Source organism: Ochotona princeps, chromosome 17 (assembly GCF_030435755.1).
Source record: "Ochotona princeps isolate mOchPri1 chromosome 17, mOchPri1.hap1, whole genome shotgun sequence".
In the NCBI taxonomy this organism is placed as follows: Eukaryota; Metazoa; Chordata; class Mammalia; order Lagomorpha; family Ochotonidae; genus Ochotona; species Ochotona princeps.
The window spans coordinates 4,121,677-4,136,942 of NC_080848.1; the positions used below are offsets into that span (position 1 = coordinate 4,121,677).

The 15,266-nt window shown below is 61.2% G+C and overlaps 2 protein-coding genes across 3 annotated transcripts in view; one reads left to right on the forward strand and one right to left on the reverse strand.

The window, feature by feature from the left end:
* The first annotated feature begins 905 nt into the window (after positions 1 to 905).
* GRIN2C (glutamate ionotropic receptor NMDA type subunit 2C) lies at positions 906 to 9,427 on the forward strand. The gene is made up of 12 exons (XM_004592936.3): positions 906 to 1,304; positions 2,648 to 3,246; positions 3,516 to 3,630; positions 4,208 to 4,419; positions 4,539 to 4,704; positions 4,876 to 5,029; positions 5,439 to 5,564; positions 5,745 to 5,974; positions 6,075 to 6,235; positions 6,747 to 6,934; positions 7,549 to 7,781; positions 8,136 to 9,427. Exons 1-12 carry the CDS (start codon positions 906 to 908, stop codon positions 9,282 to 9,284), a joined length of 3,732 nt encoding a protein of 1,243 aa, XP_004592993.2. The 3' UTR covers positions 9,285 to 9,427.
* Positions 9,428 to 11,716: 2,289 nt separating this feature from the next.
* The window catches only part of TMEM104 (transmembrane protein 104), a 47,287-nt gene continuing 43,737 nt past the window's right edge, over positions 11,717 to 15,266 (reverse strand). For both annotated transcript variants that reach the window (XM_058675619.1, XM_058675620.1), the window contains one exon: positions 11,717 to 14,818. In XM_058675619.1, the coding sequence (XP_058531602.1) occupies positions 14,058 to 14,818 (761 nt within the window). In that variant the 3' untranslated portion in view covers positions 11,717 to 14,057. The remainder of the gene's footprint in view (positions 14,819 to 15,266) is intronic.

The window sequence follows — 15,266 nt, forward strand, 5'->3', positions numbered from 1 at the left end:
ACATGGAAGGGCTACTGCAGCCCACTGGGAGGACTGGGGGAGGCCCGGGGATATCCCCTGTGAGCTACCTTCCTTCAGCTGGCTGAGGGTCTCTTGCTTCTTAGAGTTTTGCCAAGTGTGGCCTGTCACAGGCTGTGTCGTTGAAGCCCTCCTATGCTGTGATGGGCTCAGGAGAGAAAATGTCTCAGAGGTGGAGTGACTTCCCTGCAGTCACACAGCCAGAAAGTGGCAGAACTGGGACTAGGGTCAAGCATGTCCCAGTCAAGTACATGTGCTTCAACAGTGGGCTGGCTAGCTTGCTTTCTTTTGTTTATTTTTAACTTACTTGAAAGGCAGAGTTACAGAGAGGGAGAGGCAGAGAGAGGAGAGAAAGATTTTCCATCCGCTGGTTCACTCCTCAAGTGCCACAATGGCCAGGACCGGATCAGTCAGAAGCCAGGAGTCAGGAGCTTCTTCGAGGTTTCCTACAAGGGTACAGGGGCCCAAGCACTTTGGCCACCGTTCACTGCATTAGCAGGTGCATTAGCAGGGACCTGGATCAAAAGTGGAGCAATCGGAACCAGCTTGAACCAACTCCTACACGGGCAGTGGCTCAGCCTGGACTGGCATGTTCAATGCATCTTACTGCTTTGGAGGGCATCGCCTTTCCAGCTGTTACACCAGGAGGGAGCCGAGTCACTGCTCACAGTCTCCCCCTGCCACTGTGTATGGGAAAGTCTTGGGGCTGTCAGCTGACCTCCTCTCTCTCTCTCTCTCTCTCTCTCTCTGTCTTCCCGTCCCCTCTGTTCTCTGTCTGGTGAGCTTCGCCCTCCTCTCTTCCGTCTCTGGCCTGCCCCCTCTGCCCTTCTGTTTGCCCACTTCCCCCTGTGCCCATCCTGTTTTCTGCACAGGACCCTCCAGTGGACATGGGTGGGACCCTGAGGCCGGCCCTGCTGCTCACCTCGCTGCTTGGTGCCTGGGCAGGCTTGGGCCTGGGGCAGGGTGACCAAGCCGTGACGGTTGCCGTGGTATTCGGGAGCTCTGGGTTCCAGCAGGCCCAAGCCCGCCCCCGCCTCACCTCCCAGAATTTCCTGGACCTGCCCCTGGAGATCCAGCCGCTCACCGTGGGCGTCAACCACACCAACCCCAGCAGCCTTCTCACCCAGATCTGTGGCCTCCTGGGTGCCGCCCACGTCCACGGCATCGTCTTCGAGGACAATGTGGGCACCGAGGCGGTGGCTCAGCTCCTGGACTTTGTCTCCTCCCAGACGCACGCGCCCATCCTCAGCATCAGCGGGGGCTCTGCGGTGGTCCTCACCCCCAAGGTGCCCATCTGAATGCTTGTTCCCTTGTCCCTGGGGCCTGCAGCCAGGGAGGGACTTAGTCCTGGGAAGCTGGCATTGGCTGGTGGCAGGGACATGGCAGGAGGCAGTGGGCACTGTAATCCTATGTTCTAAAGGCCAGCTCTCTGAGCTATTTCATGTTGGTGTTGGGATGAAGGCTGGGCATGTGTGCAGCCTGCCTCCCACCTGGGTTCAGGCAAGGGGTAGGTTGGCATGGGATCTGATGCCGGCCTCTCTGGGCAGCCCGTAGGAAGGAGTGCTCCAAGAACAGGTCCTAGGCCACTGTCCTGGGCTTGGGGATGAGGATAGGGGCGGGACAGAAATGACTGTGTCTCCATGGAGCTGGTACATTCCCTGGGCCACCCTCACTTTGGCCACTTTTCCTCTTCTCTGCTTAAAGGGAACCCAGCACCCTGTTATTCCACCTGCAAGTATTTCAGTTTGTGTGGTTGGCAGAGGAGAACTTAAATAAAACCACCCCTCACGTTCATCTCTAAATCCTCATAACACCCCTCAACTCCGTCAAGCAGCCAGCCACTGTGCTCATTTCCTCCTTGTCTCATGAATGCCTTCCACGTTTATTCTTAAGCCCAGTTGCTTGGCTCAGCAGCCAGATTAGGCCCCATACGTGCCAGCGGGCTGACGTGGCCCCTAAGTCTCTCTCAGTCTCTTTGCTCTTCCTCCTCCTCCTTTTCCTTTCCCACCACTTGTTCAGAAACCAATCACTCGGCCAGGTTTGGTGCAGTCTCCGAAGGGCTGCAAAAGGGAGAGAGGACATGGTGTTTTGGGTTTTGGTGGTATCAGGGCTGGTGTAGAGCAGGGACCTTCTGGGCCCAGGGCTCCTGGGACCACCTTCCCAGCCCCTTGGACCTCACACTGGCTCTGAGGGTGGTGGCCCTCTTGCCTCCCAGTGCCTGTGAAAAGCCAGACCCCCAGGTTACATCTCCTTCTGGAGGTCAGACCCAGTTACTGAGTTACTGGTTTGGGTTACCTCTCAAACCAGCAGCTCAAGAATCACCCCCAAGACCTGCTCCAAGAGATCCCAGAGATTTTGACCCCCAGAGACCCATTTGCAGTCCCAGCAAGCTCCTGTGTGGTTCTGGCACGCTGGTCCCTAGGGGCTTAGCAGGCTTGGCCTTAAAAGCTCCCCAAGGTGACTCCAAGGGCTCAGGGGGCTGGGAGCCACCTTAGCAGAGCAGAGGGTCTCCAGAGCACCTGGGCACTGCTCCAGGGGGCCCCTAGGGAGGATAGGAAGAGGGAGGGGCCCAAGGTGGGGGCTTGGCCAGCCTGGCGCTGGCTCAGGCCCTGGTCCCGGCCCCACCCAGGAGCCGGGCTCCGCCTTCCTGCAGCTGGGTGTGTCCCTGGAGCAGCAGCTGAACGTGCTGTTCAAGGTATTGGAGGAGTACGACTGGAGTGCCTTCGCTGTCATCACCAGCCTGCACCCGGGCCACGCGCTCTTCCTGGAAGGTGTGCGTGCTGTAGCTGATGCCAGCTATGTGAGCTGGCGGCTGCTGGACGTGCTGACACTGGAGCTAGGCCCTGGTGGACCACGGGCACGGACTCAGCGCCTGCTGCGCCAGCTGGATGCACCTGTGCTGGTGGCCTACTGCTCCCGTGACGAGGCTGAGGTGCTGTTCACTGAGGCGGCACAGGCTGGCTTGGTAGGGCCTGGTCATGTGTGGTTGGTGCCCAGCCTGGCACTGGGCAGTACTGACACGCCCCCTGCAGCCTTCCCTGTGGGCCTCATCAGTGTGGTCACCGAGAGCTGGCGTCTCAGCCTGCGCCAGAAAGTCCGCGACGGCGTGGCCATCCTGGCTCTGGGTGCCCATAGCTACCAACGCCAGCATGGCGCTCTGCCTGCGCCAGCTGGGAACTGTCAAGGTCACCCTGGGCCAGTCAGCCCTGCTCGGGAGGCTTTCTACAGGTGGGCATCTGTTCAGGGAATGGCAAGGGGAGGTGAAAAGCCTTGGGGGCAGTGAACTTGGGCTCTTGGGGGCGTCTCTACCAGCTGTATGCCTAGGGCCTTTGCATGGGTACTTGGTGAATAGGGTGATGGGACACAAAACACAAAAATTGTTCCCTGTGCTTGGGGGTGGGGGCGGACATGCCGAAGTTGGGGTGGCTGGTCTTGGGGGAGCACTGCAGGCAGGGGTGGGGGGATACCTTGGCCTCTTTCTCTACCCCACCCCGCAGGCACTTACTGAACATCTCCTGGGAGGGCCGAGACTTCTCCTTCAGCCCGGGTGGGTACTTGGTGCAGCCCACCATGGTTGTGATCGCACTCAGCCGGCATCGCCTCTGGGAGATGGTGAGAAGGGGGTGAGCCCGGACCCTGGGTTTGCTCTTGACTTGTCCCCAACCCCCCATCACAGCTGAGCAGAGAGCCTTCCCGTCCACGCCTTCTCCAACTCCGTGTTTTCTGGGTCTCGGGTGCAACAGCTCCTCCACTGGGAAGCCTGCCAGGGCCCTGGGATGGGGGAGGTGCCCCCCACCTCCTGGCTGCTTGCCACTGCTGAACTTAGCAGCTGTTCCTCTCACCTGGTCCCGGCAGGGGTGCTGGCCTGGCAGAGGAGAGAAGGCGCAGGATAAGGAGAGAGGGCAGTGTCTGGCTAGAGATGTGTGCAAAGCGCTGTAGGCATAGGGGAAGAAGTCACAGAGGCTGTGCTATGCGAGCTGGGCTGCGGAGAGTTGAGCAGGGGACCCCCTCCCTGCCAGCAAGGGGTACCAGCCTGGTGCAGACAGAAACACGAGGGCTTGGGGTGGGTGTGTTTGAGGAAGAGCAGGGGAAGTGGGGGCTGTGTCTGAGCTGAGTTTGAAGGGCCGCTCCCTGAGAGCAGTGGCCCTGGGGCTGGAAGTCAGGGACTGAGGCCTGTCCGTATCCGCAGGTGGGGCGTTGGGAGCGTGGTGTCCTGCACATGAAGTACCCAGTGTGGCCTCGCTACAGTGCCTCCCTGCAGCCTGTGGTGGACAGCCGGCACCTGACAGTGGCCACACTGGAAGAGCGACCCTTCGTCATTGTGGAGACCCCTGACCCTGGCACTGGTGGCTGTGTCCCCAACACCGTGCCCTGCCGCAGGCACAGCAACCACACCTTTAGGTGAGTCGGGCTGAGTGCGGCCGGCGGGGGAGGGGCAGGGGTGGCTGGCCAGCGCTTGGGGGTAGTGGCCAGTGGTGGCCACGTGCGGTGTGTGCCCTGACTCCTGGTGGCTGCAGCAGCAGCAGGGACGCCGCGCCCTACACCAAGCTGTGCTGTAAGGGCTTCTGCATCGACATCCTCAAGAAGCTGGCCAAGGTGGTCAAGTTCTCCTATGACCTGTACCTGGTGACCAATGGCAAGCACGGCAAGAGGGTGCGCGGTGTGTGGAACGGCATGATCGGGGAGGTAGGCGCGCCCGCCTGGAGGCCGGGGACTCTGGGCTGTGCCCAGGGAGGAACCTGGCGGGGAGTGGCAGGACTCAGAGCTGGACTCGCAGGCAGTGGGTGCTGGCAGGGGAGCCCAGAGGGAGGGGATTTGGGGGAATGCCCCAGCCCTCGGGAGCTCCCTGTCCCCCAGGTATACTACAGGCGGGCGGACATGGCCATCGGCTCCCTCACCATCAACGAGGAGCGCTCTGAGATTGTTGACTTCTCCGTGCCCTTCGTGGAGACAGGCATCAGTGTCATGGTGGCACGTAGCAATGGCACCGTCTCCCCTTCTGCCTTCCTGGGTGAGGCGCATGGGCAGCCAGCAAGGCTTCAGGGGTAGAGGCGAGTGTGCGGGGCAGGGCAGGTGAGAGGGGTTCTCTTGTGGCTGGCATGGCAGGAGTGGAGTGGAGGGGTAGAGGCGGGTGGAGCAGGAACAAGTGCAACCAGTACTGGGTTCCAAGCCTGGTTTGGGGGCATAGGGCAGGGTGGTGGTGGCATCACTGTGGTCTACCAAGAAGGCAGGCCAGGACTGCGGCCATGGCATCAGGGGAGCAGATCAGAAGCCCACTGGGCACCTGTGGACTGAGGACTCCCTTGGGTACACGGCCACAGCCCTCGCCTTCCCAGTAGTCAGTGGGACTTGCGGCAGCAGACGCAGGCAGTGGTGACGACAGCAGGTGTATGCAGCGAGCTGCCTGCACCTGCCCACAGAGCCCTATAGCCCCGCCGTGTGGGTGATGATGTTTGTCATGTGCCTCACCGTGGTGGCCATCACCGTCTTCATGTTTGAGTACTTCAGCCCCGTAAGCTACAACCAAAACCTCACCAGAGGCAAGAGTAAGCGGGGGGCCTGGCCTGGGAAGAGGTTCCAAGGCAGGGGTGCATGGGGATGGGTTTTCTGGTCAGGCCTGTGGTGGTGATGGTGGGTGTGTGGGGGGTGCTGAGACCTGAGTCCTCTCCTGCCAGGCAGGGGGAGCCCCAGTGTGCATCCTGTCACCCCTTTTCCCCACCCCCCAGAGCCCGGGGGCCCATCCTTCACCATTGGCAAGTCCGTGTGGCTGCTGTGGGCACTGGTCTTCAACAACTCGGTGCCCATCGAGAACCCACGGGGTACCACCAGCAAGATCATGGTCCTGGTCTGGGCTTTCTTCGCCGTCATCTTCCTCGCCAGCTATACTGCCAACCTGGCCGCCTTCATGATCCAGGAACAATATATTGATACTGTGTCTGGTCTCAGCGACAAGAAGGTGCCAGGGCTGTGGCTTGTGGAGGGGGCAGGGGTATAGGGCCACAGATGGGCCTGTGGCCCCAGGTGACAGGGCAAACAGCTGCTGCTCTGGGCTGCAGTTCCAGAGGCCCCAGGATCAGTACCCACCCTTCCGCTTTGGCACGGTGCCCAACGGCAGCACAGAGCGCAATATCCGCAGTAACTACCGTGACATGCACACGCACATGGTCAAGTTCAACCAGCGCTCCGTGGAGGACGCGCTCACCAGCCTCAAAATGGGGTGGGTTCCCAACCTTGCTCCCACCATCCTCTGGCCCTGTCCCTTCCTAGGAGACCCAAGAAAGGGTGGGCTGGGTGATCCTGTGGGATCCTCTGGGGAGGGGATGGGGTGATCGTGGGGGGTGTCATGGAGCTGGGAGCAAAAACAGACGGCCAGCCTGTGTCCCTGAAAGGCACCTGTGTTGTCCACCAGAGCTCAGCCTTGGCCTCACGCCATGACTGGGACCTTCTTCGGATCTTGGGGCCTAGAGGGGCTGTGCAGAAAGGGTGTGACCTCTGGTGACAGAGGAAGCTGGGAGGTTGGTTTTTTTGTTTTGTTTTGTTTTGCTACATCCAGAATCCAAGGGACCCAGAGAAGGCTCTGCCCGTTTGACCCCCTGGGCACTGCCCAGCAAACTTGCATGGCCTAGGTGCCCATGAGGCCCCAGATTGGGTGCTTTGTTCATTCTCTCTCCGCCCTCCCCCTGGCCCCGGGCAAGGGGCCTGGCCCTGAGGGCTCAGCCTGTCCCTAGGAAGCTGGACGCCTTCATCTATGATGCTGCTGTTCTCAACTACATGGCCGGCAAGGATGAGGGCTGCAAGCTGGTCACCATTGGCTCCGGCAAGGTCTTCGCCACCACAGGCTATGGCATCGCCATGCAGAAGGACTCACACTGGAAGCGGGCCATCGACCTAGCACTGCTGCAGTTCCTGGGGGACGGTGGGTTCTGCTGCTGCTGGAGGCTGGGGACTGGGGCGAGCCCAAGGTGAGGGCTGGGACTGCGACTGGGGCTAGGGGTTGGGGTAGGTCCAGGGCGAGGGGTGGGGGCTTGGGGAAGGTCCAGGGCAAGGGCTTGGGGCTGAAGTTTCAAGGCCTCCCAGTCTAACTCAAACAACACAAACTCAGTTTCCCCCATCAACGCCATGCATCCTGAGAGTAATGAGTGCATATGGGTCTCCACCCTCAGCAGGTGTATGACAAAGAGGAGGAGGTGGGCATGGATGAACGTAGGCTGAGATGTACCTGCTCAGCAGGTCTTTGCTAGGCACATGGCTGCCATTTGCAGGGGTGGGCTGGTCTAGAACCTAAAGTCTGTAATTGCTCCTCCCACCCCTGTTGTCCACCCTGCATCACTGAGTGGCCCTCAGCACCCTCCTGCCTTTGCTGGGTTGGAGCCCAGGATGGTCCCACTTGAATCAGGGGCTGGCCCCTGAGCCCTGCTCGGTCCAGGCTGGGGGTGTGATGGTTGGCATGTGCACGTATGTGTATGCACATACACATGATCCTCTATAAGGGGCTCCTGAGCCAAGCACGCCCCACCCCTTCTCCTCCAGGAGAGACACAGAAACTAGAGACGGTCTGGCTGTCGGGGATCTGCCAGAATGAGAAGAATGAGGTGATGAGCAGCAAGTTGGACATTGACAACATGGCGGGTGTCTTCTACATGCTGCTGGTGGCCATGGGGCTGGCGCTGCTGGTCTTCGCCTGGGAACACCTGGTCTACTGGAGGCTGCGGCACTCGGTGCCCAGCTCATCCCAGCTGGACTTCCTGCTGGCTTTCAGTAGGGTGGGTGGCCACTTTCCTCCCCTCAATCCCAAACAGTCTGTGGGCCCCAGCTGGAAGGGAATCCAGGGCTAAGTCAGAACTGGCAGCAGCTGCACGGGGATGTGAAGCCGAAGTCCCTAGGGGTGGCCCCTGGTGTGCCTGCAGCTGGCAGCCCTGGTCCTGCAGGGAGAGGGGCTGGAATCCCCACCGTGACACCCTCTAGCTTAGGCAGCTTGTTCGGGTACTTGGCCTCCAGGAGACCCTTCACTAACAGCCGTTGCCTGCGACTCAGCCAGCTGACCCGCCCGGCATGGACAGTCGGGTTGATCTGAGGGGGCAGGCGTAGCTCCTTCACCAACCATCACCTCCCTCCAGGGCATCTATTCCTGCTTCAGTGGAGTGCAGAGCCTGGCCAGCCCCGTGCCACCGCCCAGCCCCGACCTCACAGCCGGCTCAGCGGCGCAGGCCAACGTGCTCAAGATGTTGCAGACGGCGCGGGACATGGTAACCACGGCGGGGGTCAGTAGCTCCCTGGACCGCGCCACGCGTACCATCCAGAGCTGGGGCAGCAGCCGTAGGGCGCCGGCGCCGTCTGCCTGCTCTGCCTCGGGGCCTGCGTGCTGCCCGCGCCCGGCTGCTTCCGGGGTGCTCCCCGAGCCCAGCACCAGGGTTTGGGAGGCGCCAGGTACAAGTCGCGTCCCTCTAGGGCACAGGGCCCCGCAACCCTCGTGCCGTCCCCCGACGCCCAGGCCGCTCCCGCCCGGTGTCTCCGGAGCATCCTGTCGGCCCGCCAGGGGGGTGCAGTGGCCAGCACGCACCGGGCGAGGCGTGCGGCACCTCGGGGCTTCTGAGCGGTGCCTGTGGCCAGAGCGCCCTCTGGCCCCCGCGCCCTGCCGCTACAGCTCCTTCCCTCGGGCTGAACGCTCGGGGCGCCCCTTTCTTGCGCTCTTCCCCGAGCCCCGGGAGCCGGTGGACCTACCACTGCTGGGGCCGGAACAGCTGGCCCGGCGAGAGGCTCTGCTGCGCGCGGCCTGGGCCCAGGGCCGGCGTCCGCGCCACGCCTCCCTGCCCAGCTCGGTGGCCGAGGTCTTCGCTAGGCCCTGTCCGCTGCCTGTCCGGTGCAGGTGCTCGGCGTGCTCCTGCCTCAACGGCGACGTGGCCTGTAGGAGCCTGGCGCAGGCGCAGTCCAGGCGGCTGCCGTCCTACGGGGAGGCCTGCCTGGAGGGCGCATCCGAGGGGCTCCCTGGCTGGCGGCATCGTGGGCAAGTCTGCCTGCACTCCCACGGCCACCTGCCGTTTTGCTGGGGGGCCGTGTGTCCTCATCTCCCACCCTGTGCCAGCCAAGGCCCCTGGTTCCCTGGGGCCTGGGGGCTTCCGGCACACGGGGGCAGGACCCTGGGATTGAGCACAGGCTACAGGGACTGTGGGGGGCCATCAGAGGTTGGCGCAGGGGGTTGTGAGAAACAAGACTTTCCCCGACCCTGTGTCTGGAGGCGCATCTCCAGCTTGGAGTCAGAAGTTTGAGTGCCAGCCGCTCTGGGTCTCCACCTGACACAAACTGGCACTTGTCTGGCTTCCCTGGACAATGTCTTCCACGGCCACTTCAGTGAGCTCAGCAGCCTAGGTCCTGACGTGGGGCTGGGCTCTCTGCTGTCTCCCTGCTTACCTGATCTGAAGTCACAGGAGCAGAGGGGTCAGCGTGTCAGGCTCTGTGGTCCCTGGCCATGGCTGCTGTGACCTGGGTGTGGGTGCAGAGACCCTGAGGTTGAGGCCAGGTCAACCCATTGCTTCTTCCACTTGCTGGGACAATAAACAAACCTTTTACAACCTACTGGTCCTGGCTGCCTCATTCTGCATCCCGGGTGGGGGCACTGCACAGAGCATGCTGGGAGTATCCCTGAATGCCAGCTGGAGCAGGGGGCAATGCCTCTGGAGCCAAGCCTGCCTCTGGGGCACGTGGATAGGATAGGGGGAAGCACTGGAAGCTGAGAGCACCCTAGGCAGCAGGAGCCACTTGGCACTCCACTCTGCCAGCTCCCCCGACCCTGATGCTGGATGTGACAAATGTGCTTCACGGGGGTGGGGGGCACAGTGCCAATGGATAGACTCATCCCTGTCTCCTTGAAGAAGTAGGCTCATGGCAGGGACTGTGGCTGCCATTCCTTGCCAGACTCACTCCTGGGAGCTTCGCGGTGGAGAGGGTGAGGAAGGGCTGTTGTGGGGCACCTGGCTGGCTGCCCTGGCTCCGTGGCTCAGAGCTGCTAGCTGAGCTTCTGTCTCCCAGCTCAAAGGCCCCCCACCATGAGAACACTCTAAAGGGTGGCTTTAAGGCAACTGCAGCGTAACTATAGGCCAGGAAAAGGCTCCATTTTTTGGCTGGAGGGTCTGACCATCTCATGAAAGGGTGCCTGCATTCAGTGGAGTACAGTTTAGCCCTGTACATTTTTATTGGATTGGAACCCGATTCGCTGGACCAGGGGGTGGGAGAGGGAGGGGCGCAAGTTAACTCTCTACATGTGGGGTGCTGCTGCAAGTCCCTGCTGTTCTACATCCAATCCAGCTCGCTGCCTGAGGCCTGGGAAAGCAGCAGCAGATGACCCAAGTGCTTGGGCCTCCCTGCCATCCATGTGGGAGAGTTGGAAGAAGCTCCTGGCTCTTGGCTTGGGACTGGCCCAACTCTGGCTGTTATGGCCGATCAGGGAATGAACCATTGTATGATGATCTGGCTGTCTCTTTCTCTCTGTAACTCCGGCTTTCAAATTAAGAAAAATATTTTTTAAAAAACTAGATGGAGGTTGGGAACTCACCAACAGGTATGGAGTGTGATGATAAAGGCTGGGAGGCTTGACCTTGGAGATACTGGTGTTGAGAGGGTTAACTGAACCCTCATTCTCGGAGCAGGAATCTGCCTGGGCTCTGGGTGGGAAGGCTGCAGAAGGTGAGGCTGGGAGGAAGTGTGAGAGCCAGGCGGCTCTGCTCACTGCCCAAGATCATTAATAACCAAGAACTGGAAAGATAATTAAGAGGCAAATGTGGAGTTGAGCCTGCTGCTGGCTCCAAGGAGGCGCCACTCCTCCTGCTGCCTGGGCTGGCGGCTGGCAGCCTCCTTCCTTCTCCAGGAATGTAGTGCACGGAGAGGGAAACACAAGTGGGGGGTAGGGGGGACGCAGAAGGAAAGTCCCCTATGGCCTGGAGCTGTGGGGGGCCTGCCTCTCCTGCAGAGCAGGAGCAGAGGGGCTGGCCAGGAGCTGGCCACAGGTGGAAAAGCATCACGCTGGCCTGCCCACTCAGACACCAGGCTGCTGCTTGCTTCTGCTGCAACAGCTCAGCCAGAGGCCCTTGTCACCAGCCTCCGGGGAGGAAATTTATGATCTGACCGGTTCCTTCCTGCTGTTTCCCCATGTCTATGTAGCAGGGTTGTGTGGTGGCAGAGGGGCAGGGCTCACCCAGGGCAGGCAGGCTGCCCTGTGTCAGGCCTCTCCACCTGCCTGCCTTGCCCTTTACAAATATTCTAGGGCATCAGGGAAGGAGTCCTCTGGATCCCAAGAGTCAGGTGGTGCCTCTCGCGCCGCCAGGAGGCCGGAATCAGCCAGCCAAGTGTCTGAGTCTTCAGTGACTTCTTGGCTCTGTGTGGTTATAGCCGGCAAGTGACATGGGAGGCGGGCACTAGCTGGTCCATCAGGAAACAGCTTTATTGACTTCTGTGGAGACAGGCAGCAAGCTTAGGCCTCCTTCCAGGTGGCCAGGGATATAGCAGACCAAGCTCGCTGTGTGCAAACAGCAGGTCCGGCCAACTCGTCCTGAGGGAGGTACCCAGACCCCCAGAATTCCGTGCAATCATCGCTGTGAGTCCCCCAGGCTAGAGGAATGGGGATGGCCCAGCTCCCTTCTGCAGCCCTGGGGGATTTCGGTCTCTGAAGAGCCACTTTTGGGTGCCTTGTTTGGGAACTTGTGCCCACCACTTCCCCTCTGGACTGACTTCTCAATAGGTGGCGAATGACCTTGACCTACCCACCACTCCAGGGGCAGAACATGGGGAGGCCAGGTTGCAGTTGCCAAAGTCGTCCTGGCCCCCATGTGGCTAGAACAGCTTTGTGCCTAAGGGCCTGGCACGGGGCCCTCTGCCACGTTCCACCATCCAGCAGTGCCTCTCTAGCCTGCCACCTGCCCATCTCTAAGCCTACAGCCACCAGCAAGGTGGGGTGCAGTCAGGAGCCGCAGACAGAAGGCTGTGGTGCACAGGTGGGCCTGCTGCTTTGGCAGGGAGCTTGGTTAGAAGTGCTCACTCCCTGCTTGAGCTGGCCTGTCCTTGGGGCATTTGGGTAGCATGGCTGGAGGCTCTTCAAGTTTAAATCTGGCTCCACAGGGACACTTGTCCCTGCAGACAGGCTGGGCTGGCACCCTCTGCTGTTCCTACCTCCACTGACCCCAGTGGCTCACCTGTAAACCTGAAACCATGATCAAACTTGCCCAGTCTCTGGCTGGGTGTGTCTGATGTGCAGGACTGGCAAGCATTGTCTGGTGATACCCAGTTATGGGGGAAGGACTTTCTCCCTGTGCCCTCAGCCCCACTGGCGATGAGAAGGGAAAGTGGCCTCCTATGACCGCTGGCAGGGCAGGCAGCAGATGCACAATGGAGCAGGGAGCCAGACTGTCAGCAGGAGGGTCCCCGCTTGGTATAGGCAATGTGGTCACCTCCTGCCAATTGGTCCCCTGGCTCAGAGGTGGCGGGAAGTGTAGCCACTAGACTCCACTGCTGTGTGTGGAGCCAGATTGTCACATCAATCACCCTGGCTCGCTGATGCTCATAAATTTGCCTCCAAAAATTTGGGTTGGCGCCTGGGGTGGCAGGATGATTTAATTTGTTTTGTCCTTAAGCAATGGGGACCGTAATTGGAGAAGGGAAAGTGCAGATGTTTTAATTGAGTTTTCAGCAAGCATCCAGGCAGCAGCAGGGAGGCCACCAGCCCGTCTTTGTCACTTTTGGCCTCAGTGCGCTGTGGTGCCTGCCTGGCTCCGCCCACCTGGGGCAGGGCCTCCTGAGAAGCCTGAAAAGGCAGATGGGGAAGGGGCATTTCTCAAACAGATGGGAAACAGGGCTATGCAGGGATACACTGTGGCGACTGCCGAGGCATGACCACTGTGGGGGGTGGGGGCAACTGCAAGCTTCCACCACCCTGGGCCTCTAGCATCGCTGCCCTGGGCCAGCCAGACTCCTAGACGGTGAGCAGCATGGCCAGGGGGAGAGGCAGGTATGCTCGTGGGGGCTGAGCAAGGCACTGAAATCAAAGGGGGCAGGGGCAGGGGGCCTGAGACCCAACCCTACCCTAGAGAGGCAGCCAGAGTGAGCTGCTGTGGAGTCTTGGACAGACTGGTCTGGCTCCAGGGACAAGCCAGGGAGGACCTCTGGGCACGAAGCGGGAAAAGGCACATTGAGTCTCCAGGACCCCAAGCCCCTGCAGGGCATGCAGGATTGTGTGGGGAGCAGCTGAGGCCTGGCCTCCCTCTCAGGGAGGGGCAGTGGGTGGCCCTTCCCGGATCCGTGACCCCGGGGCAGATGGAGTGTGAAGCACGCGAGTACTGGGTACGCATGGCCCAGCTCCGGAGGGAACCGTTCCCAGTGTTGGGGCAGCAGCTGTTGTGTCCCCGTGGAAGGGACTGTCCATGCAGTCTGCCTTCCACAACAAGGGCCCTCCTGGTCCTGGTGCCAATCAGCACTTCTTGTCCACACCACTGAGGTGGCCAGGCCCTCCCCTAGCAGCGTCACTTAGGGACTCCCAGGCCTAGAAGACTGGGTAGGGATGTGGGGGGCAGGGATGGGCCTGGGGGGGTGGGGAGGAGCAGGGCACAGGCAGCAGCTACTCATGGAGCAGATTGCCCAGACACACTTCTGGGCATAGAGGGGAGCAGGAGGGACTTGGGGTGTGGCACATATAGCAGCGGTGCCAGCACCGCGTGGTCCATCAGGCAGAGAAGGGGAGTGCAGCTCAGGTGGGGGAGGAGTACATGGAACAGGAACAGGGACTGCAGTACCAAGTCCAGGAACCAGGAACAGCACCTGCCAGCGCTGACGGGGCGGGCTGGGGATGGGACCTGGGAGGAAGCCGTCCCAGCAGTGAGGCCAGGCACAGGCTCAGCAGAGTCTTGGTCGGGGAGGGTCCCTCAGGTCCAGCTTTGCCTGCCCACCAACACCCAGGATGGGGTGAGGGGGCGACTCCTTTGCGGCCCTGCAGGCCGGCGCTGCGTGGGGCTGAGTCCCCGACCCTTCTGTCACCAGACACCTCCTCCTGCCGTCTGTCAGAGCTTGGTCTCGCTGAGGACGATGTTGGCTGTGACAAAGAAGAAGCAGGAGAAAGCCCAGAACAGCACGAAGCCCACCCAGAAGGTGTGGCGGAAGGGGGACCTGTGCTTGTTGGGGGTCCCGTGGCCGAAGGCAAGCTGTGCGTCCTTGCGACAGTGGTATACCAGGAAGGCCGGGATGACGTACTGGATGCCGGTGCCCGCATAGGCCCCAGTTATGCCCACCAGGGACTCAAGGTCGTGGGTGCAGAAGGCAACCAGCACGGGCGGCACGAGGGTGATGGTGGGGAACACCACGCGGTCCACCACCCAGGGGTAGGTGCCGCCCTCACGGTGGAACAGCGCCTTCCAGTTGTTGCGCAGCGTCACAGCGATGATGGGGAAGTTAGTGCTGATGGTGAACACAGGGAAGAGGCCCAGGAAGAAGCGGGCGGCGGCCAGGCTCACGACATCGCAGCGTGCGAAGTTGAGCGTGTACATGTCCAGGAGGCTGTCGCCGCGGAAGCAGAAGATGGCAGTGAAAGACAGCAGGCCGTAGAAGGCCAGGATGAGCACGTAGTCCAGGAACACCAGGCGCGTGAGGTGGCGCTTAGATGAGATCGGGGTGACAAGGGATGGGAGGGAGTGCTGGCACATGAAGGAGTAGACGCACACCCCGAACAGGTTCCGGAGTCCTGACAAGTTGGCCAGGGGCGGGTGGCCCTCACCCTGCCCGTGCCCGATGCGGACCAGTGCCAGCACGATCATGATGGCGAAGGCTGCAAAGACAGAGAGGAGACATCACCATGGTGGAGGGGGGCATGGGCCTCCCTCCTAGGGCCTGCAGCCCCAAGGAAAAGGAGGACAGTCAGACCCACACTCTCCCTCGCCCTCACCCCAGGCAGGTCCACAGGAGCCAGGCCTTACAGATGCCCCCTACCCCCATCCCAGCAATGCTTTCCGGGTCCTTCTCCCTCACCCAAGAGCAGGAGACCCCAGGCGGGGTCCAGAGCAGGGCAGCCCAGCCTGTTTTGGCCAGGCCTGGTCCCAGCAGCTCCCTCCTTGGGCCACTGGGGCACCAGGAGGCTCCATCCGGCATGAAGCTGGCCTGGTCAGGGTTCTATTTGATACTCTCCCGGTACCGGTTTAAAGCCTGTGAGGGGGGCTGCTGGAAGGGGAGGGACATTTGGTGGAGTTGGGGGCAGGGGAGGAGCTGACCTCTTGGGC

Coding starts and splice junctions, on each gene's coding strand:
- GRIN2C (XM_004592936.3), top strand. CDS start 906: ATGGGTGGGACCCTGAGGCCGGCCCTGCTGCTCACCTCGCTGCTTGGT. Junction 4,420..4,538: donor CACAGCAACCACACCTTTAG/GTGAGTCGGGCT, acceptor TGGCTGCAGCAG/CAGCAGGGACGCCGCGCCCT. Junction 5,975..6,074: donor CTGGTCTCAGCGACAAGAAG/GTGCCAGGGCTG, acceptor TCTGGGCTGCAG/TTCCAGAGGCCCCAGGATCA.